Source organism: Lepidochelys olivacea (assembly GCF_965140295.1).
Source record: "Lepidochelys olivacea isolate rLepOli2 genome assembly, chromosome: 20".
NCBI classification, from domain to species: domain Eukaryota; kingdom Metazoa; phylum Chordata; order Testudines; family Cheloniidae; genus Lepidochelys; species Lepidochelys olivacea.
In genome coordinates this window covers 891,492-913,835 of record NC_140430.1, presented here as the reverse complement: position 1 = coordinate 913,835, position 22,344 = coordinate 891,492, and the positions used below count along the sequence as shown (strand labels likewise).

At 45.7% G+C, this 22,344-nt stretch overlaps 1 protein-coding gene across 3 annotated transcripts in view; it reads right to left on the bottom strand.

Moving 5' to 3' along the window:
• Nucleotides 1-9,069: 9,069 nt before the first annotated feature.
• SCN8A (sodium voltage-gated channel alpha subunit 8) overlaps nt 9,070-22,344 on the bottom strand; it is a gene marked incomplete at its 5' end in the record, with an annotated part of 113,857 nt that continues 100,582 nt past the window's right edge. For all 3 annotated transcript variants that reach the window (XM_084610444.1, XM_084610442.1, XM_084610443.1), the window contains 6 exons: nt 9,070-12,738; nt 13,826-14,096; nt 16,221-16,325; nt 17,681-17,818; nt 19,589-19,642; nt 20,177-20,461. In XM_084610444.1, the coding sequence (XP_084466570.1) occupies nt 11,591-12,738; nt 13,826-14,096; nt 16,221-16,325; nt 17,681-17,818; nt 19,589-19,642; nt 20,177-20,461 (2,001 nt within the window). In that variant the 3' untranslated portion in view covers nt 9,070-11,590. The remainder of the gene's footprint in view (nt 12,739-13,825; nt 14,097-16,220; nt 16,326-17,680; nt 17,819-19,588; nt 19,643-20,176; nt 20,462-22,344) is intronic.

Below are 22,344 nucleotides of genomic sequence, written 5' to 3'. Positions count from 1 at the left end.
TCTGCAAAGGGTTGGGGCACCTTTAGGCTAAACCCTCCCGGAACAAGGAGCATGCTGACTCACCATCCTCCCGCACCCTGGCCCTTTCGACTGGCTGCCCTGAGACTCCCCAACCCAGCCCCCTGCCCTTTAGACTTGGGTGATTTAGTATCTGATTCAGGGCTCAGTTAGAGGCGTGTCTGTGTGTTTGATTCATTGCTGCTTCCCAGAATGCTGACCTCATTGTTTGTGTTCCCAGAACTGTAATGACAGGTTTCAGAGTAACAGCCGTGTTAGTCTGTATTCGCAAAAAGGAAAGGAGTACTTGTGTCACCTTAGAGACTAACCAATTTATTAGAGCATGAGCTTTCGTGAGCTACAGCTCACTTCATCAGATGCATATCGTGGAAACTGCAGCAGATTTTATATATACACAGAGAATATGAAACAATACCTCCTCCCACCCCACTGTCCTGCTGGTAATAGCTTATCTAAAGTGATCATCAGGTGGGCCATTTCCAGCACAAATCCAGGTTTTCTCACCCTCCACCCCCCCACACAAATTCACTCTCCTGCTGGTGATAGCCCATCCAAAGTGACAACTCTTTACACAATGTGCATGACAATCAAGTTGGGCTATTTCCTGCACAAATCCAGGTTTTCTATGAGACTTGGAGTGGCTAAGTCATTATGCAGGGTAGCCTGTTTCCTCTTGTTTTTTCCTACCCCCCCCCCCCGATGTTCTGGTTTAACTTGGATTTAAACTTGAAGAGTGGTCAGTTTGGATGAGCTATTACCAGCAGGAGAGTGAGTTTGTGTGTGTATGGGGGTGGGGGGGATGTGAGAAAACCTGGATTTGTGCAGTAGGCACCTGAGAAAACCTTTACTGCAAACTCCTTCCTCTGGCTTCAGAATTGCGGGGTGAGCCAGTCATTATAGCCCAGGTCTTTCTGCTCCACCTTTGGAGCGTTGTTTAGCCTCACTTTACCTCCATGTTTTCTGAGGCCATGTGCTGAGCCAGCAAGTACTTGTCCTGCTCCACCTGCCGAGATCCTGCTACAGAGGCACCCTCCCCTCCTCCCTGCTCCTCCCACCTGCAGGCCTTCCAATGCTTTCTAGGGCATTCTCTTGCTCAGCCCCTTTGGTGCAGTAACAACATGGGCAGAGGGTGGGTGGGTGTTTTTCCAGTCTTTCCTCTCCAGCAGTCAGGTAACCCATGTTCTAAAAGTGTGGATCTACCGAAAATGCTTTTTGCAGCCATAGCTAGAGCCCTGGCTCACTCACGCAAGGCTGTTCTTACTGACGCCCTGACTCCGGAACGTATGCTGCATTAATGCCTCGGCAGTGGAGATTTTCCTGTGCTGTGAGGCCCCAAATCCTACTTTACGCTGTCACCGCCATGCCTGCTACAAGGAGAAGAGCAAACCCGGAGCCGTGTGTCCTGAATGCCTGGCTGCAGCCGCCGGACAGGCAGGCAAAAAGTGGCTCTGTTTTCTCAAACCCCCTGGGCTTTCAGCTGTTTGAAGTGGAGGGCTTAACCCTTTCTGGCAGTATGCAAAAGCTGGACCTTACACTTGACTAATGACATTTTACTGGAGCTGAGGAAGGTGGTTGTTTTCAATCCAAGAACACCCGCATGGTTAATGTGAAGAATAACAGAGCGGAAAGATACAAAAGGTGTTGCGGAGGTGACTTAATGATTATCTGTAACAGTGCAGCAGGCCCAGGCCTGGGTGTCCAGCCCCTGGCACCGAGACCGCTTTGAATGCAGCTGTATCTCCTCCTGAGTCATTGCATCTTCAGCATGTCCCATTGCCTGCCTGCCCACAGCCGCTGGCGGATGGCAGTCTGTAACAGAAGCACACTCCACCACGTGTGTCCTCTAGCTAGAAGGATGAGTTGGCTGGGTGCCTATTTGCAATGTGATGTGTATGCAGCAGCTCAAGAGCATGGGAGCACGTGGCTCAGATGTGTGCCCAGGACAAGCAGCCTCAAGCTGCCTACTTTATGGTTTAAAAAAACAACCAACCAACCCTGTGCTGAGTGACAATCCAGCAACATAGGGTTAATTAGCCATTGCACTGAGGTTTATTAAAAGATGAGGGACTGATTCTCCAATCCGCAAAGGCCTCTCTGGCATACAGGTCCCTTAGCAAAGGGGATTGCTTCCATTGCCAGGGGGAGCTTGACTTTCATGTTCAGTTCCTGCCTGGGGGGCAGATCATCCTGGCCAGCCTCTTCCAGTTGCAGGGCAAGGTCTTGACTAGTGATGGACCAAGATTTATAGCTTTTGGGGTCTGGCAGAGCCCTACCTCTGTGCCTGGGCCCCATGCTTGTGGTTGAAGTCAGCTGGCAAGCCGCAGGCATACTCAGAGGGGGACCCTAGCTTTGCAGTTCACTCTTGCTGTGAGTCCGGAACCAAATCCCTTGAATGTTGTTGGGAAGCTGGTCTCTGGGCCCACCTGAACCGCACACACTGAGCTCTCTCCCTGGCTGGCGCAGGCCTTGGCAAGGGCACCTGAGCTGGGGGCTCATTTTCACTCTTCCCCCAGGGTACAGTGTTCGCTGCAGGCTTTTTTTTTTTTTAGGTGTTTTCAATGAGTGAGTAAATAACATGCTGACCACATGCCCAGGGTCACAGAAGTTTCCTTGAGCTGCTTCGGACAAGGCAGAGCAGCTTCCAAACCAGATCAAATGGTGTGGGGCTACTGTAACAAGGTGAAAAGGCACAGCCTTGCTGAATAAGCTGCACTTGTGGGTTTCCTGCAAGTCCCAGACAGTGCTTTTCCCCTGACAGGGGCCCTCGTTCATGGCTGCAGCTCCCATGTGGGCTGTCAGCAGGACAAGCACCTGTTCCAGCTTTGAACTACTGGCGTGAATGGCTTAGAGTGCTATTCAGTGGACTAAATCCTTCCCTGTACATCTTGTGTGCCTTGTGACACCAGTGAGCTCATAAGCACTTGGAGGCACTGGCTTTCCCCTGCCATTCAGCTCAGTAAGGGCAATGAGCACAGGCTGGAGGGTCAGCCTATTAATGGATCGATGCCAGTTCTCACCAGCTGAGCATCTGTCCCATACCGGACTGACTAGGCTGGCCCCCTGCCCTGCCTTGGACAGATGCGTAACTGCTGTAGCCTTTCATACGCTCCCTACTGCCATGACTTAGCAGTGCTCCTATAACTGCCGGCCTGAGGCTTTGGAGCGGGGCCTCTGACCTCTCCCTGCATAGTAAGGTTGACGTTCAAAGTGGCAGGGTGCAGAACTTTTACCATCTGGTGGATAAAGAGTGGACAAAACTATGGTCATGCAAAGGCTCCCCCTACCTCTTCCCACTTCCCCTGCCCCACGAAGGCAATCGCGGGTGGTGTGCACTGAACTCCCTTAGGACCCTCCGGCCTCAGTGCACACGTCAGCTCTCCATGTGCCTCAGGCCCTGGCCTCACCCGTGACAAAGCAGGAAAAAACAGAGTGGGAAGATTGCAGGTGTTTTTTTTGGGGGGGGGGGGAGGGAGATTTCAATCAGCTTTTGTTTTTCTAGCTATGGACTTTTGAGTTCAGCACCGTGGCCATTTAGCATTAACATTAATTCCATCCCTGCATATAGCGAGAGCCGTAGGTTTGCTGCCTGAGCTAGCAGGACTTGCTTTATTCCCTTGCTAGAGGCTAGGACAAAGTGACTCTTGCTTCTGGCTTTGCCCATCTCAGCTGGCTGGGTTTCTGGCTGTTTGGCGGCTGCGTGCAGTGTCCATAGCCCGTACAAGCTGGTTTTGAATTAGGTCCCAGTGGCTCTTTCCCCCTTACTGTTCTTTGCTGCTTCTTAGTTCTAGTTTTCTCCCCTCGGGGGTGTGTCTGCAGCCAGGACCAGCTCTCAGCACCAGCTAAGCAGGCACGTGCTTGGGGCTGCACATTTCCAGGGGGGGCTTTCCGGCCGTCCTTTCTGTTCAGGGCAGTTGCGCTCTCGGAGCTGCACCACTGAGACGGGGCGAGGGCACCACGCCCCCGGCCGCAGCGGGAAGGGGAAGCCCCCCACAGGCTGCTGAGCGGCCAGGGCCCAGATGCTACCTGGGGAGGAGAGGGCGAGTCCTGCCGGGGAGCCAGGGCTGCCCCACCTCCTGTGCACACCGGCTGCTGCGCGGCCTTGTGCCACCCTTGCCATGGAGGCTTCTCTGCGCGGCCGGGTGTGTGTATGTGGGGGGGGGAAGCCCCTGCAGGCACTGGGAGAAGGGGACATCACTCCCTCCGCTGCTAGCGCCACCCGCGAGCCCCAGCCCCACCTCACCTCGGGGCAGCAAAAACCTAGAGCCGACCCTGCCTGCGGCCCGCCCGCCTCTGCTGTGTGGGCTGAATTAGACTGCCCCTCATTGTGCCTTAGGCACTAAACCACCCCCCGTGCAGCCATGCCCTACCAAGCCCGTGCAAGGGGGCTGCCGCCAGCCCTGTCCCTGCCGCTCTCCCCCCGCCTTGGATTGACAGGAAAGCGGCACAGCGTGTTGCAACAACATGGGTGTAATAACCATCCCCGGCACCTGGGAAACGACTGGAGCTGAAAGTTAAAAAAAAAACAAACCAACCCTCCTCACCCTGCAAGTCGTAGCAGGAATTGTGTCCTTAAGAACATTTAAAAAAAAAAAAAATCATAACCAGCTCTTACCTCGTGTTACTGACCAGAAATCACCCAGAACCAATCGTAAAACCACGGCCGTGGGGACAGGGCGGCCAAGCGGGCGTGTGGGTGTAAGTGCACAAAAAAGGAAGCGCTTGCGGACAGTGAACAGTCCCAGCAGCAGTGCAAGCCCTCTGTTGGCCCCCCTCGGAGGGCTGAGGCACCTAAATCCTTTTCGGCCACGTGACCAACATGCGTGCTGCGAAGGGGGGGGGCAGTGGAGCCAACTTGGAATTGTCAGAGCAAGAAACCTTCCAGCCACAAGCCTATCCCTCCTCATGCACCCTCCCTCTGACCCGCCACTTGCAACGCTGGGTGCGTGTGGAGGGAGAGGGGGTGACTGCCAAAGGCACCAGTTGCCATTCACCACCTAATCCCCCTCTACTGCACCAGACTGAGTAAAACACAGGGGTTTCACCCGGCCTGTGGAGCAGAACGGCCCCGGTGTGGCCCTGTGCAGGAGGCAGGGGGGCTGCTGTTCTTAGGGGTGTAACCACAGAGGCTTTTCTTCACAACGGGGAGTGGGGTAGCTCAGTGCAGGTTTGAAGCAAAGATTATTTATTTTTAAAACCCCAAACTAACCCTGACCCATTGACTTTCATGGCTGCCAGGATTGTGCCCATGGTGCTTCATGACACAGGAAGTCAGGCTCATTAAGCCCGCTCAAAGAAGGGGAAACAGAGGCACAGCCGGGGGCAGTGACAGAGCCAAGGTCCCACAGCAGTCCAGCAGGAGAGCCAGGCATGGAGTCTATCACAGCCGCAGCCGACTGCCAGATCTATCTCGTGGCCCACAGTGCCTGTGTGTTCAAATAAAGTACATGAAGCCAGTTGGAACCTGATCCTGCAAAGGGCTCAGAGCCTCTGGCGGGGTTTGACGTCAATGCAAGCGGGGGGGGGGGGGGAAATGGGACATTTTGGTAGCTTAGGGGCAGAGCACACCCTCTTTGGCATGGGCCTATAAGCACTTCCTCCTGCAACCCATTTTAAGGGACATCCAGCTTTTCCCCTAATCTGCAGCAGTGAGCACAATGTAAACTCCAAGTTTCTCTGGGGTGTTGGTTATGCAGAGCCATGCCAGCCCCTGAAGGGTGACAGGTCATGCAAGAGAAGAGGTTAAAACAAGATGGACATACCTTTTTATTGCAAATTCCAAAGTAAAAAGATGTACAGTACAAAGGAAATCAAAAGTCAGACTCTCAGACTTCCAGCCCACTGTGTTTTTACATTCTTTCACCACCCCTATCCCCCAAACACCAATTATTTCCTCCTCCTTTCTTCATGTAAAACAGAACAGTGAACAAAATCTAGGGAGGGTGAAAGGGGAAGGCTAATACAGCATGGGGGGGAGGGGGGAAATCAACACAGTATCCAGAACAAGTCACATAAGCAAAGTAAAAGGAAGAAAATCTTTGCCCTGATTGTTGTTGAGAAGCTGGGTTCACTGGAGCAGTGCAATTTACAAATGACTCATTTAGCAGCATTTATGGTACCATCTCATTTCCCCCTTAGTCCATGATTCTACTGTGCACATCTAAATAGCACTTGCAGCTGTGAATCTCAAAGCACTTTACAAATGTTAACTAATTGAGCCTCACAACACCCCTGTGAGGTAGGTAATTATACACCCATTTGACAGATGGGTACAACTGAGGCACAGAGAGGTTAAGTGATTTGTCCAAGGTCACACAACATGTCAGCGGTAGAGCTGAAAATAGAACCCAGGAGTCCTGTTTCCCAGTCTCCTGCTCTAGCCACTGGACACCACTCCTCACCTCATCTATGCAGAATACACCCTCCATACGCACACACACATACACACACGCACCTCTCTATAAAATCACAACATGCAACAAACTTGCAAAGGGCAAATTTTTCTCCTCCTTTAACTTTTTTGGTCATTTGTTTAGCATTCTTTTTTTAAAGTGACTGTCAAATCCCGGTGCAGTACACCACAGCCATATCTTGGGCAAGCTTCCCACCAAGTTCAGGCAGTGCCCCACAATCCTGGCTTGCAGTACCCGCAGCTAGTCCAGGATCAGGCTTTCGTGACCAGATACTGACCAATGTTAGGGAATTAGCATTCTGGGTACAGGGGTTGGGTTGGTTATTGTTCTTTGCCATTTGGGTGGGGGGAACCTCTTCTAGGGAGACCTATTTTAAACCAACACCTGATTTGTCTTGCAACCATTTTGACTTGCAACCACTTTGACCCTGGCCTCCAGAGAGACATAACTAGCACATGAAGCTAATGCACTCTCTCACCCTTTAATTGGAAAGAAAAAAGTGTACAAAGGGAAGTGAACAAAGAGGCGACAGCATATGAGTCCTACTGCGCACCACTGAATGGATTCAGCAATGGTCAGCTGCCTCAAAGGCCCCCTATGGCTTACCCTTACTGGAGTTTCTCAAGTGACAGGGGCATCTGGGTTCTCGCCCTTCTGCTGCTCCTGCAGCCACACTGCACGAGCCTTGCTGGGTGTGTTGAGGATGTCAGGTATGCTGGCGGATTTCACGTAGTCTGTACAATTTTGGCGTATGTCTTTAAAAGTGAATGGATTGGAGGGAGAGTGCTGCAGACTTAAGTTCCTTGCACATCGACAGAGCAGATCGAGCACGTGCGAGCAGCGGAGCAAGCGTTCCCTACACCCAGGAGCAAGAGGGGACTGCAGGCTGCATAGCCTCCAATCTGTGGCTTGTGTTGAGCCTACCAGTGAACGGGGGCCAGTTTTGATGGTGTTTTTCGTGATGCATTCACTAAGATATTAACGAACAGCCACCACTTGACCTCACAAAGGCCACCAACCTGCTCAGCTGCTGTCAACATGCTGCAGTCACTGTGCCCAATCACAGCACTAAACTCTGATGAAAATCCCAAGGGGCTGCGGATTGGCACTAAGACCGACCTGTCTGCTAGATACCAGCAAAGAGCCACTAAAGGCCACAAATCTCTCACGGTGAACACTAAAAACAAGAACAAAAACATTTCCACGAGCTTCCCCTGCAACACAAGTTAGGTCTTACTCATGCCACTTTTATATATTTAAAAAAAAAAAAAAAGAACCCAGCAAGAATGGGGGCGAGGAGGTGGAAACCAGTCAAATAAATGGACACTAAGACACTCTTACCTTGTTTATTTCATTTTTCTTTTGGATTATAGTAATGTGATTTTTAATCATGTTTGGGTTAGAGCAGGATGAGCCACCATGCAATCTCTAATACGCTGATCTTCAGCATTGGTCTGGTACAGCTTTAATATTTGTTGCAGCAGAAAACTAAATAATGCAAAAGCTTGGGTGCGGCCTCTATGATGGCAGCTCATGGTTTTTTGTTTTTTTCTTATTCTTCCACATGAGCGTTCGTTTGGTTTTTTTTTTAAAAGTGAAAATAGACCAGAAAAGTGAGTGAAGCAGCTTGAACTGGTATTTCTTTTCCCCCTCCCCAGCCCCTTTTAAGAACAGGGTAATAAATGAACCAAAACAGCATGGAGGATTTTACGTATGCTGTGGGGGCGGGAGGGACGACCACTTGTTACAGCCTCACTCTTCTGGCATTTTAATCCAACAGCGGCCTACTGTTTTATTCCCACAACCCTGAATCGGGAATAAAAAATTCCGCATCAAGGACCTTACTACAAAACCCCCCCAAACACCCCCCCCAACAAACACACACACACACTGTATCTGCATTTCTATGCAATGATATGGTGCATGAAGCTATCCTGACCGCTTTATTTCAGACCAAAGCTTCCTTTCCAGCCTCAGCCTCACTGTGTGAAGGTTCCCAAAGATGCAGACCAATTCTCTCAGCACCCTGTGAACTGTGGCTGAGGAATATTTGCTACAAAAAGGAAATTTTTAAAAAATAAAACAAAAAAATGAATTTTTCAGTTGAATAGGAGGATGGACTCTGCTGTCCCTGAACAGCTGGAGAAATTATTCGTTTTATTTTTCAGCAAGACTGATGGTTTAGGATGACCTTTGTATTTAACAGAGACTGATAAATAGTTTAACGGTTAAAAACAGAGAGAGATCGCAGGGAAGTCTTACTTAAAATGACGCCAGTAGCTCCGTGAAGTTACCAGCATGAGCAGCAAATGTACCATCCATCACAGACAGATTGATAGCCCAACTTAAAGAACAATCATGTAGTTTAGCCAAATCTTGCATAGAAATGATCAGAGAACTTATTGCACATTGGAATAACAAAAAAATATTTTTGTGATTGTAAAGATAATCTGCACTAAAGCTTTTCTTTTTGGGGTGTAAGGTTGTTGTTTTGGGGGGCGGGTAGGGAATGTACATTGGCTGACAAACATCTAAAAATCTAAGGAAAATATTTTAAAAATTAAAAACAAACATGGACAATGGCATAAGCCAGACGCCGTTCTATTTAATTCTTGTATTTACAAAAAGGCATGCCGATAAAATAAACGGATATATTACAGTATTTATAATATTTTCTTAAAAAGTTCAACCACACTTTTCAGCTTTTTTTTGTGCTGTTTACAATGTAGCCTGTACATATGTATGTAGTTTTCATCTTTATTATACACCATAGCCTAGTAGTAAGTGGGGTAAATCTAACAGGGTTGAAATGGTCCTTTGTTGTGTTCACCAGTACAGAAGAACTCCTCCACTGACATCATAATGGCTAAACTATGCATTTATACCGTCCAGCTTGGCACAGATGTCTGCCAAATAGCGTTTGTTTTTTTAAGTGACACCTGTCATCTGGGTTGAGAGATTATACAAACCAAACTGCCTCCTGTCATCTAAAAAGTTCTGCTGTCTTACTTTTGCCCTTTTAAAGATACATTTTCTTTGGCCTACGTTCAGTCATCCTGTTTCTCTTCATTCTGCATTACAGGTTCAATGCAGTAATGGCATAATCCCCCCCTTCAAAACGTAACATGGCACCAACAGTAGAACCAGCACACAAGCGGCAGCTGGAAAGCGGTCTTGTTTCCGTGCATGGCTACCTTTTCCCACTGGCAAAGAGAACAGGAGGACTTGTGGCACCTTACAGACTAACCAATTTATCTGAGCATGAGCTTTCGGAGCTACAGCTCACTGCATCGGATGCATCAGATCTATACCCCAAGGCTGCTTTGAAGAAAATATCGCCTAGATTGGTGACTGACAGCTGACTTATTGATTGAGGAGGACACTGAAACAGAATATTAAAGGGTCTCATATCCTTACGAAGAAACACAAAAGTTTGAGCTTTCCTGGTGATATTCCCACAGGATGATTTACCACTCAGTGATTAGACTAGTTGAGAGGCAGCTCTAGCGTCTACCCAAATCTGCAGGACCTTTTAGTTACTACAGTATGATAATGTATGAAACAGAAAGAAGGTGAAGGCATCAGACACCTGGCCTTCAGCACCGTGCCCCATGTCACATTGCTATTTTATTGTCAACTGTAATGTGTTCCACTTTGTTTAAAAACCTTGTGGCTACAGAAGCAAGGAAAACCATGAAGCATCAAAGTGCAAGCTTCAAAAAGTAGTAATGATGGAAGAATATAAAGACGACTTCAGAGTTTCACAAATCCATCTGGGTCTCAGCCCCCGCTGCCACTCCAAGAAAGCAACAACTCTGATGAACATGGGATACAATTAAACTCCGTGAGTTACACGTCCCCCATTTAAGATAGATTTATCCAAGTTCCCAAAATTGCACCTGCAGAGACAATATGCTATTTCGTACACAGCACTGTTCTCTCTACACTAGGAAGGGCGGCTGAACAATAATTAATATTACAGGACACAAATGACCTTGTTGACTGGTATTTTTTAAGCCCTAGATTTTGGTTTTGCAGTGCCATTCTTGAATATTATATATTCCCCCCTCAAATGGGATCCAGAGCAATATTTAGGTTTTTCTTTCTTGTATGATTATTTGTTTAAATGTGCAAAAGATGGCTGTATGGAAAAGACAGGTTGTTAAACATACATACACACACACACACACACACACACACACACAGATTTCATCTGCTTGTTTCATTTTTTTCCTGCTGGAGGGTGTATGAAAGAAATTGTTACAAATTGGTAAATATTAGTGAAGGGCATGATTATATTTAAGGTTAACCTCCAAATACAGTGTGTGGTAGTCAGTGGAGTGCCTCGAACTTATGGCTTAACCAACTGTTGTGGAAGAGTATTGAGTGTCTTGTGGTTTAATGATTCTTCATGCATGGTTCCTGGTCACAGCATGCCATCATGCAAATCATTTCTATGCATTGAACAAGCACAATTTTTTTTTTAAATCAGCCGGAGCAAGTTTCCAGGCTGAAGATACCTGATTACCCCATCTCCCAAACCAAGTAAAGCCCATGTAGAAAGTAGTATGCAGATAATAAATACCAAATAAACTATGACAATCAAATGGCATGGGCTAAATGGGTGGTTTTTTGTTTCTTTTTTTGTTCAGTTTTTATTTTGCCTTTTTTTTATTATTTTTTTTTCTGCTTAACTAAATGCAGGAATGCAAATTAGTTTTGCATGAACAAACAAACCCTTTAACATTGTGACTTCTAGGTTTTCTTTTGATAAATCAACAAAATGAGAAAATAATCAATTTTTGGCTGCTTTGGGAGATATATTAATCCAAGCAGCGGGTTTTGTTTTTTAGTGTGTGTGTGTGTTTTTTATTTTGCTTGTTTGTCCCAAGTTGCATTGATAGATGTGGAACATGCAGTAGCCACCTGCCCAAACAGAAAATCCTTTTTTTCCTTTTTAAATGTTCATTTAGAAGGGTCCTTTAAACAGGTGGTAGGTCACTGCTTTTAGATGCAACTTTGTCACACAATAAGCAGACTGTTTGGTATAAGATCTTCAGGTGTCTCCTTAGCTGTTCTGTATTGATATATTTTGTGACGTTTGTAAACAATCTTTTCACTTGCAAATTTTTAAAAATTTGTACAACGTATTTTTGTTTGTCTCAACACTTGGACTCCTTGAAATCTTTTTGTCTTTTTGCTCTTTCTCGTCTTCCTTCCTCCACCCGCAGCTGTTTCTCCTTTTCAGGTTTAGTTACACTGTCATAGGAAGGGAGGGATGCAGTGGATGGGGTGCCTTCTTTTTTCTCCCGATTTGTTCCTCCATTTTCCAGCTTAGTAGAGGCAGACTTCCGGCAAATAAAGCCCCGTTTTGCTAAGCGAACCCTGTAAGCCCGTTGGATAACCACTGCCGAGACATCTTCCTGCTTGCGCCGGAGTGTGGTCGTGATGGGCTCATAAGACACTTTGGAAGGGTTAGACGCCACAAACCTTTCCTCCATCTGCTGCCTCAGGATGTCCAGCTCCCCACTGTCCCCCAGCACACGCTTGGTGAAGGCAAACAGGATGTCCAGGCAGTGGATCCTGTCCCCGCTTACCATAGGCAAGTCCATGGCGATGAGTTCGATAGTGTTAGGCTTAGGGACACGGAGTGGGTGCTCCAAAGCATCGGCGAAGTCTGCCAGCTTGCAGTACTCAATGAACTGTGTGGCATCAGGGTCAAACTTCTCCCAGATCTCATAGAAGGTTTCAAAGTCGTCCTCGCTCAGCGGGTCAGCACTCTCCTCCGTGGCTACACTGAAGTTCTCCAGAATGATGGCGATGTACATGTTCACTACAATCAGAAAGGAGATGATGATGTAGCTGACGAAGAAAAAGATCCCCACGGAGGGGTTACCACAATCTCCCTTGAAGCTGCTCCCGGGGTGCTCCTTATCTAGGTCGCAGTCTGGCGGCCGGTTCAGGATAGGCAACAGCAAGCCATCCCAGCCAGCCGAGGTGGTGATCTGGAACAAACAGATCATGCTGTTGCCGAAGGTCTCAAAGTTGAACATGTCGTCTATGCCGGCCTCGTGCTTTACGTAGGCGAAGTTCGACATGCCAAAGATGGAGAAGATAAACATGACCAGGAACAGCAAGAGGCCGATGTTGAACAAGGCAGGCAAGGACATCATTAAGGCAAAAAGCAGGGTGCGGATCCCCTTGGCCCCTTTGATCAGACGCAGGATGCGGCCAATACGGGCCAGTCGGATGACTCGGAAGAGAGTGGGCGACACAAAGTACTTCTCAATGAGATCAGCCAGGAACATTCCTAAAGAAGAGGGCAGGGGGAAGATGTTATAACCCAGTTTAAACCAGGCAAGGGAACACTGGCAGTGCTAGCATAGAAAAGCTGGCTCAAACTTCCACAAGGGACCTCTCATTCTGTGTGTGCCTCAATTTTTGGGTGCCCAAATTTAGGCAGCTAGGACCTGAAACTGGCACCTCTTCTTGGGATTTTAAGGTTCAAGGGCATGAAGGCATTTGGACTTGTGTTTCCTTGGTTGTTCATCCCCTGGATCTTAAGGGACAATAATTATTAATCGCACTCAGTGAAAGAGATCTGGAGAAGAGGAACTATGTAGAGCTCATATTGTATTAGCCTGTGGGCCCCACATTCTAAGGCCTGGAGCCTCAAAAGTATTTAGGCTCCTAACTTTCATCGAAATCAATGGAACTGGACCCAAGAGTCAGAGACAAAGCTGGCTCCAATTTGGGGCTGAAGGACAGTCTCTATGCTTTGAGCCAGGTTAGTCCAAAGATATGGGGACTTTTCCAGTAGGGTGAATGCCATCTTTCAAGTGACTCTGGAGTAATTTATGCATTTGCCATAAAAGAAACACAAATCTGAAAACAAAAAGTGAATTCCAGGAGCCCAGTTTCAGCCATTAATTCCAACCCAAACTGGAATCCAGAAGTTGTAAATCCCTCATTGATTGAGGACAAAAAACGAACAACATTTTGTCTAGAGGCAGTAGAGCATTCCAGTCTCAGAGTGGTTTATAAGCATCAGTTATTTAAGCCTTGTAATACCCCTGCGCGGCAGGTTATATTCCTGTTTTAGATGTGAGAAAGTGAGATGTGGAAAAGTGTTTTACCCAGTTTTACGCAGTGAGTGAGTGGCACGGCAGGGAAACACCAGAGTCTTGACTTTCAACCTTTTGCTTTAACTACTAGATCATGTTCTCCTCCCAGAGCTAGAAATAAAACTCAGGAGTCCTGCCTCTTTAATTGCTGGGCCACATTCCATTTCACACCATCCTGCAGACACCTACTTCTAGTGAAGACAGCCTTATCCAACGTGCATGTCAGGAAGGACACTGCACCCCACAAGCTGCTCCACTAGTTACTCCACTTACCCACGACGGACAGAATCACGACCACGAAGTCAAAAATGTTCCATCCAATGGTGAAATAATAGTGCCGCAAGGCAAACATCTTCAGCACGCACTCACAGGTGAAGAGGATGACGAACACCAGGTTGATCCACCAGAGGATGTCTGACATCTGGCTACTCTGTGTGTCTGTTTCCACCATCATGGTCACCATGTTGAAGCAGATGAGCATCATGATGATGATATCGAATGCTTGCTGAGTGACAAGGTCAAAGACAGCTCCTTGGATGCTGTTCTGCATTACAGGAGAGGAGCCATGGATGGGGCGGGGTGCGGGGGGGGACACAGAGAGGAAAGGGTTAGCAAGGACTGCTAACAAACAAATCTACCCGTTAGATAAAGGGACACAATTTGCCCCTGATCTACCAAGCCTAGTATCCCTCTTTTGGGAGGCCCTACTCACTATTCCAGTGTCTTCAGACTGGAGAGAAAATGGTGGCTGTCCAACATGTGATCAATTAACACCCCAAAGCATAAGAACAGTCATATTGGATCGGAATAAAGGTCCATCTAGCTCAGTATCCTGTCTTCCGACAGTGGCCAATGCCAGGTGCCCCAGAGGGAATGACCGGAACAGGTGATCATCAAGTGATCCATCCCGTCGCCCATTCCCAACTTCTGGCAAAAGAGGCTAGGGACATCATCCCTGCCCATCCTGGCTAATAGCCATTGATGGACCTCTCCTCCATAAATTTATCTAGTTCTTTTTTGAACACTGTTATAGTCTTAGCCTTCACAACATCCTCTGGCAAGGAGTTTCACAGGTTGAATGTGTGTTGTGTGAAAAAAAATACTTCCTTTTGTTTTATACCTGCTGCCTATTAATTTCATTTGGTGACCCCTAGTTCTTGTGTTATGAGAAGGAGTAAATAACACGTCCTTATTTACTTTCTCCACACCAGCCATGATTTTATAGATCTCTATCAGATCCCCCCTTAGTCGGCTTTTTTCCAAGCTGAAGAGTCCAAGTTTTATTAATCTCTCCTCAGATGGCAGCCATTCCATACCCAATCATTTTTGTTGCCCTTTTCTGAACCTTTTCCAATTCCAGTATATCTTTTTTGAGATGAGGTGACCACATCTGCACGCAGTATTCAAGATGTGGGCGTACCATGTATTTATATTGAGGCAATATGATATTTTCTGCCTTATTATCTATCCCTTTCTTAATGATTCCCAACATTGTTTGCTTTTTTGACTGCCGTTGTGCATTGAGTGGATGTTTTCAGAGAACTATCCACAATGACTCCAATATCTCTTTCTTGAGTAGTAACAGCTAATTTAGACTCCATCATTTTATATGTGTCATTGGGATTATGTTTTCCAATGTGCATTACTTTGCATTTATCAACATTGAATTTCATCTGCCATTTTGTTGCCCAGTCACCCAGTTTTGTGAGATTCCTTTGTAGCTCTTTGCAGTCTGCTTGGGACTGAACTATCTTGAGTAGTTTTTTATCATCCGCAAATTTTACCACCTCACTGTTTACCCCTTTTTCCAGATCATTTATGAATATGTTGAATAGGGCTGGGCCCAGTACAGACTCCTGGGGGATACCACTATTTACTCTTTCCATTCTGAAAACTGACCATTTATTCCTACCCTTTGTTTTCTACATTTTAAGCAGTTACCAATCCATGAGAGGACCTTTCCTCTTATCTCATAACTTAACTTTGCTTAAGAGCCTTTGGTGAAGGCTTTCTGAAAATACACTATATCCACTGGATCCCCCTTGTCCACGTGCTTGTTGACCCCCCTCAAAGAATTCTAGTCGATTGGTGAGGCATGATTTCTCTTTACAAAAACCATGTTGACTCTTCCCCAACCATCTATACATCTATGTATCTGACAATTTTGTTCTTTACTATAGTTTCAGCCAGTTTGCCCAGTACAAAGTACTTGTAATGAAATGTAATTACCAGTGCTACAGGCTGCCCAAATCTTATCACCAGCATATCCATGCTCTTTGCTGAGAGCCTTGAAGGCCAGTGCTATTATCCACATTTAGAGATGGGGAGCAGAGGCACTGAGAGACCAGTGTGACCTGCCCAAGGTCCCACTGGAAGGCTGTGGTAAAACAAGTAATTGAACTCAGGTCTCCTGAACCTTAGGCTAGCATTATAACTACGGAGCCATCCTTCCTCTCAGATGCTAAACTCTCAGGACTGGCTCCAGCTGGCAAATCAAGTACGACACACAATGACTTTCTCGGATTATTACACCTGCAGTATAACAAGGCATTGTGGAGTCTAGAGTGAATCTTCAAAGCAATGGGCACTGGTATGAGGGGGCTCAGCTCTGTTGAAAATTGGCCCCATAGTTATTGTTCCTCTAGCTCCTGTTAAATCACACACTTACCAGAGGCCGGGGAATAGGTTTCTGAGGTTTCTTTGAGCCAAGTTTTTTCATGGCATTGTAGTATTTCTTTTGTTCTTCTGTCATGAAGATATCCTGACCTCCAAAGTAAAAGAGGAGAAGCAAAAAAGAAAGCTGGTTATAATCAGTCCATGCACATTAAGGGAAAGGGATCACAGGACAGGCTCAGCTACTAGGCTACATGCCGTGGGGCAAACTTTCTTATTTAGATAGAAATAATTTGCACCAGATTCCAAAATTATTGAAGTTATTCTGCAAATTACCCTGGCTCGCAGACCATCTGCTAACACAGTTTGGTGGCTGCGTTACCGGTGCAACTCCCTCACTTCAGGCTTGGAGTGAAAGAAGAGGCAGAGAATGGCCGAGACTTATGGCATACCCCACTTCCATTCTCTTATGGAATTTCACAGATTCATAGAAATATAGGGCTGGAAGGGACCTCAAGAAGTCATATTGTCTATCCCCCACAATGAGGCAGGATTAACTACATCTAGACCATCCCTGACAGGTGTTTGTCTAACCTGTTCTTAAAAATCTCAAAGGACAGGAATTCCACAAGCTCCCTAGGTGTCCTGTTCCAGTGTTTATCCTATAATAAGTTTTTCCTCATATCTAGCCTAAATCTCTCTGCAAACTGAGCTGATTACTTCTTGTTCTATCCTCAGTAGATATGGAGAACAATTGATGACTGTCCTCTCTATAACAACTTTTTACATATTTGAACATTATGATCCCAGCCAGCTTTCTCTAGACTAAGCATGCCCAATTCTTTCAACCTTTCCTCATAGGTCAGGTTTTATAACGTCATTTTTGTCATTCTCCTCTGGACTCTCTCCAATTAGTTCACATCTTTCTTCAAGTGCGGTGCCCAAAACTGGGCACGGTTCTCTAGATCAGGCCTCACCAGTGTTGAACAGAGCACCACACTATCAACTCATAGTCAGTTTGCGATCGATCCACTATAAGCCACCCCATCCCTTTCTGCAGTACTGTTGCCTAGCCAGTTATTCTCCACTCTGTATTTGTGCCATTGATTTTTCTCTCCTAAGTGTAGTACTTTGCTGGAATTGAAGGTCTGAAATAAAGACATGACTACAAAATAGAGACATGAATGAAAATCAAGGTGTGTTTAGGGGAATCTACAACTTTTCTGAACCTCACTAAAGTTTGGGAAAAGATTAAGTTGGTTCTTGTTTTATTGCAACTTGTTTGCCCAGCCCCCTTCCTTAAACAGGCACTGGGGGCAAGTCGATAAGGGTGGTTAAGAGTCACAAACAGTCTGCGATGCTAAGTTCTAAGCGATGAGGCTCAACACCGGAATCACTGAGTGAAGTTCTATGGTGACATTACGCAGGAGTGTCCTGACCTTAAAATCCATTCATCTGTTTGTCCGGCAAATAGCCCAGATCTGCCTCTTTAACCAATAAAAAAAGTGGACCTATCTTTTTCTTTTGTTGATTGAAGTTATCAATGATGACACCAATAAACAAGTTCAGGGTGAAAAAGGAGCCAAAGATGATGAAGATTACAAAGTAGATGTACATGTAGATGTTGTCCTCATACTTGGGTTGCTCTTCTTGCTGAATGCGGGGATGGGGAGAGAAACAGACATTGCAAAGACAGTATAAACTATTGGTACAAAGAGCTGTTGTCTCAGTTCAAGGGTCTGTGTTAGACTAGGAAGGTGGCATGTGGCTCTTCTGGAACTTTTCTACCTTTCTTTCTTTTCTTTTTTTTTTTTCTTTTTTTTTTTGGTTAATTTTGTGCTGGTGAAACGCGCCTCACTGGCAGCATGTGCTCACCTGCAGAGCTCCAGTACAAGCTTCCCCATCAGCACATCCCAGGGGAGCTCTGATGAAGACAGGAGTTCAGTCTCCACCTACATTCAGACCTTTACACTTCTGGCTGCAACGAGCTGCCAGCTTGGATGGTGTTTTTTATGATGTGATAAGCAGGAACTGGACCCAGTCCCACCCAAAATCTTTTCACATAGGGGGCACCAAATAGCCATCAGATAGGATGAATTTATGATCACAACCAATCTGGGCCAGACTTGAGCTGGTTACCTAGAGGAGAAAGCATCTGTAAAAGTTTTACCAATCCTGAGCTATCTCCTTCCCAACACAGGTTCTATAATTAAGGTCCTGGAGCCCTCCCTTTTGCAGATTTCTAACCAGGGCTCTGGAGCAACCAAGAAAATGCCATCAGAGAACCAATCCCTGTTTATGCACTGAAGCCAGTGCCTACTGAGACAGGACTTTGCGGGAAGGGTTAGTCACAGCTCTGACTCAGTTATTTATTTCACTATGGAGCCTCAGTATCTTTCTTGATTTAAGGAGCTTCCAGTGACCTGGAAGAGAACACCGGCCTAAATCCCACTTCAGTGCAACTGGAGGACACTTTGATGGTAATACACAAACTTCTTAAATGAACCTGATTACCCACCTTCGAATCATTAGTAAAGCCAAAAACCCTGATTTTTGGAAGTGTGACACACTCACAGCTCCCCTCAACTTCAACTGGAGTTTTGGGTGTGCAGCCCATAAAATATCCAGTGATTTGCAAATCAGAGAGGAACCATAAAATCAGGGCAGGAACACACACTGTGAAGGTTAATATCTTGCGTTTAAAAACAGTAAGAACCTCAGATGAGGAAACAGTGAAAACAAAAACAGTTTAAATATCCCCCCCCCCCCAATTCATGCTGTTTGCCTTTTTGTCTTTCACTCAACATGAAACAGTGAAATCAGAGTAGTCATTTTCTTCTGTTTCTTTTTATAGTCAGTTTCATTTTCTGGTTCTGAGGACAGCACATTTGGGGTCCCATCACTGACTGAAAAAAAAGTTTTTTAAATTCCAAATTCCATTTTACTTGAAACTAAGAAGAAGAAGAAAAAAAAAGAAAATATTGGTGTTTACTCTACCCTGGCACTATGCGGGTACATCATGGGTGCCAGGCAGCTAGAATTTACCTCTAAGCCTGGGCAGGGGTACATGGCAACTATGCAGCTAATATTCCTGCCATTGGACTGGAATAGGAGCCAAGATGTGACCAAAGAATCTGTGAAATGGCAGACCTAGCAGCTATATCCCCTTCCTCCCCAAGGTGTTCCCCCACCCCGTGTCCAAAGATGAAATAAACATCCCCTTGCACTCCTTCTGTGCTGTAATTCTCCTAAAGTGAACCTCACTCTTTTAGGTTCTGTACAACATCCTTTAATGGATAATAATGCTGTAACTGCAGGAAATGCAATCGAATGATCACTATTGCAAATAAATAAAAACAATAAGCACAATTTAAGAATAAGAAGTGGAATTTTGGAGGAGGGGTTGTGGGGAACGTGCTTTACCTTTCTGGAATCTACCGCTGCATACATGATATCCATCCAGCCCTTGAAAGTAGCCTAGTGAAGAAAAGCACATATTCTTTTAGAGGGAAGTAATTTAAAATGAGCCTGGATAGATTAGATGTGTGGTACAGAACTGTATGAGGGGAGGTCTCACTTACTCTCTTGCTTTCCCTTTATAAGGCACTATTTAATTTCACCTGTTGCAGATCTGTGATTTTTATGGGCAATTTATTTGAATCTGCCTTTTTCTCATGAAGTGGAGAACTTCATATACATTTTTAAAGACATTTTATTGTTGCCTCATTAAATCCAGGGTTTGGTGGGGTTTTAAAAATTGCATAATTAAAAGTGTTTTTTAAAAAATAGACTGGATAGAGCTCTCTGGGAATACAGGGTTAGAGGCACCCCAGGCAGGGCCAAATGTGCAACTTATGTCAAAATGAGGCTCAATGGCCTGATCCAATGTACATTCAAGTCAACAGGAGTGTTGAATTAGGGGCGTAAGAGGGAAAAACCTAGAGATGGAGATGGTCTGTTAGAAGATCTAACATCTACTGTGGGCTTGGAGGTGGGAAAGGCAAAACTTACAATTTGGAGAAGCGCCAGGTATCCTGCCCCAACATTGTCAAAGTTAATTTTCACGTTCTTCCATCGGATCTCAGTGGAGTTGGGCGGCATCAGTGCTTCACAATCAGTCCTGTTGTTAACTATCTCTATTTCGAAGCGCTCCTCAGATGTCTCGTTAAAGCAGTAATGGTATTTCCCAGCAAACAGGTTAACCCCCATAATGCTGAAAATCAGCCAGAAGATAAGGCAGACCAACAACACATTCATAATGGAAGGGATAGCGCCAACCAGGGCGTTGACAACCACCTGCGTTGGAAGGGGTGGGAGAAAGTTTTAGTATAAAACAGAAGACAGTAGGCAGCAAGCATTAATACAGCTGTTTTTCGGGGGGAATAGGAGGCGAGGCCACTGACAGGTCCGTGGCTTTTAGTCTAGACTAGAGTTTGCAGTAAATTATTTCCAAGTGGCTAAAGGTTCTGTTTAGAAGCCCACTGGATACTGGGCTAGATGGACCATTGGTCTGACCCAGTCTGGCTGTTCTTATGTTCATCTGTTGAGATCCTGTTTATTTTAAAAACAGGGTGAGTTCTTTTTGGATCTGCTGACTTTGAGTTTGTTTTTTTGTGGGTGTGGGTGTGTGTTTGTGCGTGCATGTGTACAAGAATTGCTTTTAAATAATTTTGATTGCCAAAGGGAAAAAATGATGTTACTGAGTGAGGCTGGGCTCAAACTCTCTTCACAATAATCAATAGACTCCTACCTGACTAATTGCTCAAAGCCAGGTCCAAGGATATTGCTCATGGATTTGGAGGAATTTATCAGCCAGTGGCCCTTATGGCCATTCCCCACTTTAAAACAAGGCTGTGGTCACTTACAGACCCGCTTCCTGCTCCCACTGAGGTCAGTGGGGAATTCTGAGCCATTGACTTCAATGGGAGCAGGATCGAGCCCTAAAATTGTTCTCTTAAGACTAAGCCATGAGTCAGTGTAAACATCAAGATAATATTTGTGACTAAGCAAGGCGACCATGTTGTCTCAGGCAAATAGCTGAGCATGCAGGTTTGCAAGCTCAAGAAGAAAGAAAAGCCATATTCCCTTCTCCAAACTGCAGCAAATAAAACAGGAAGTGGTGTGCTGTTTGGTCACAGCTCATCTTTTCACCATTTCCTAATTTGAGTCTCAGAAATTTGGAGCGGTGTTTCCCCAAGCCCTCTCCTGACAAACACATGGCAGAATTTAAGCTCTCATGCTTTTAACGTAGCCAGGCCAGTGGGATATTAAATCTTTTATTACAATTCTCCTATATTAGGTTCCTTTAGTAAATTAAAATTTTAAACTGTTTCATCCCTTCTGTCTAGTGTCAAAGAGGAACACTAATCAAAGTTCTAGTCAAACACACTGGTTTCAGGCATTCTGTAATTCAGGGTTTAAACAATAAATATATGACAATTAATAACAATGTGGACTCCTCATAGCACTTTTCAGGCAGGTCTCAAGGTACTTTACAAAGAGTCAGAAAAGCAATTGGGGTGGGAGTTGCAGTGACTCTTTGCTTCCTAAGGCATTTTCATTATCACTGAAATGCTGATGGTGGCCTAAGCACAGAACTGGCAATCAGATCTTCTGTTCCGGACTCTGCCACTAACTGGCTGCCATGACCCTGAGCAAGTCATTTTGCCTTTCTGAGCCTCAGTTTCCCCACCCAAAATAGAGGTGTCAGAGTCAGGTACAGAACCCAAGTTTCAGCTCTTCCTTAACCCACCAGATCACAGCTGTTCCTCAAAAGAAGTCACCGTTAATGAAAATGCCCTAGGTAGTAAATAGTCACTACACCAGCCCTCCTAGTCCTCCCTGGCAAAAAAGATCAATTAAGCCAGTGATTTGCCCTCTTGGGATGCTCTTACTATCACTTATGGGAATTAAGATATTGAATGATCCCAGTCCCTTCTACCAGTTACTTCATGCAAAATGCCAAAGTGTCTCAGCAGTCACAAATGGTGGAACGCTAACCTCCCTGGTGAGACATGTCTAAATCAGACTCTCAAACTGATCACTTTCTGCATCATTATTTCATGTTTAAATGTTTTATGTAACAAAATAATTAGTAATGATTTAGTCATGTTTCATGTTGACTCAAGTGTCTCCACTCTGTAATCCAATGGGATTTCCCTATATATGCTCACTGAAAA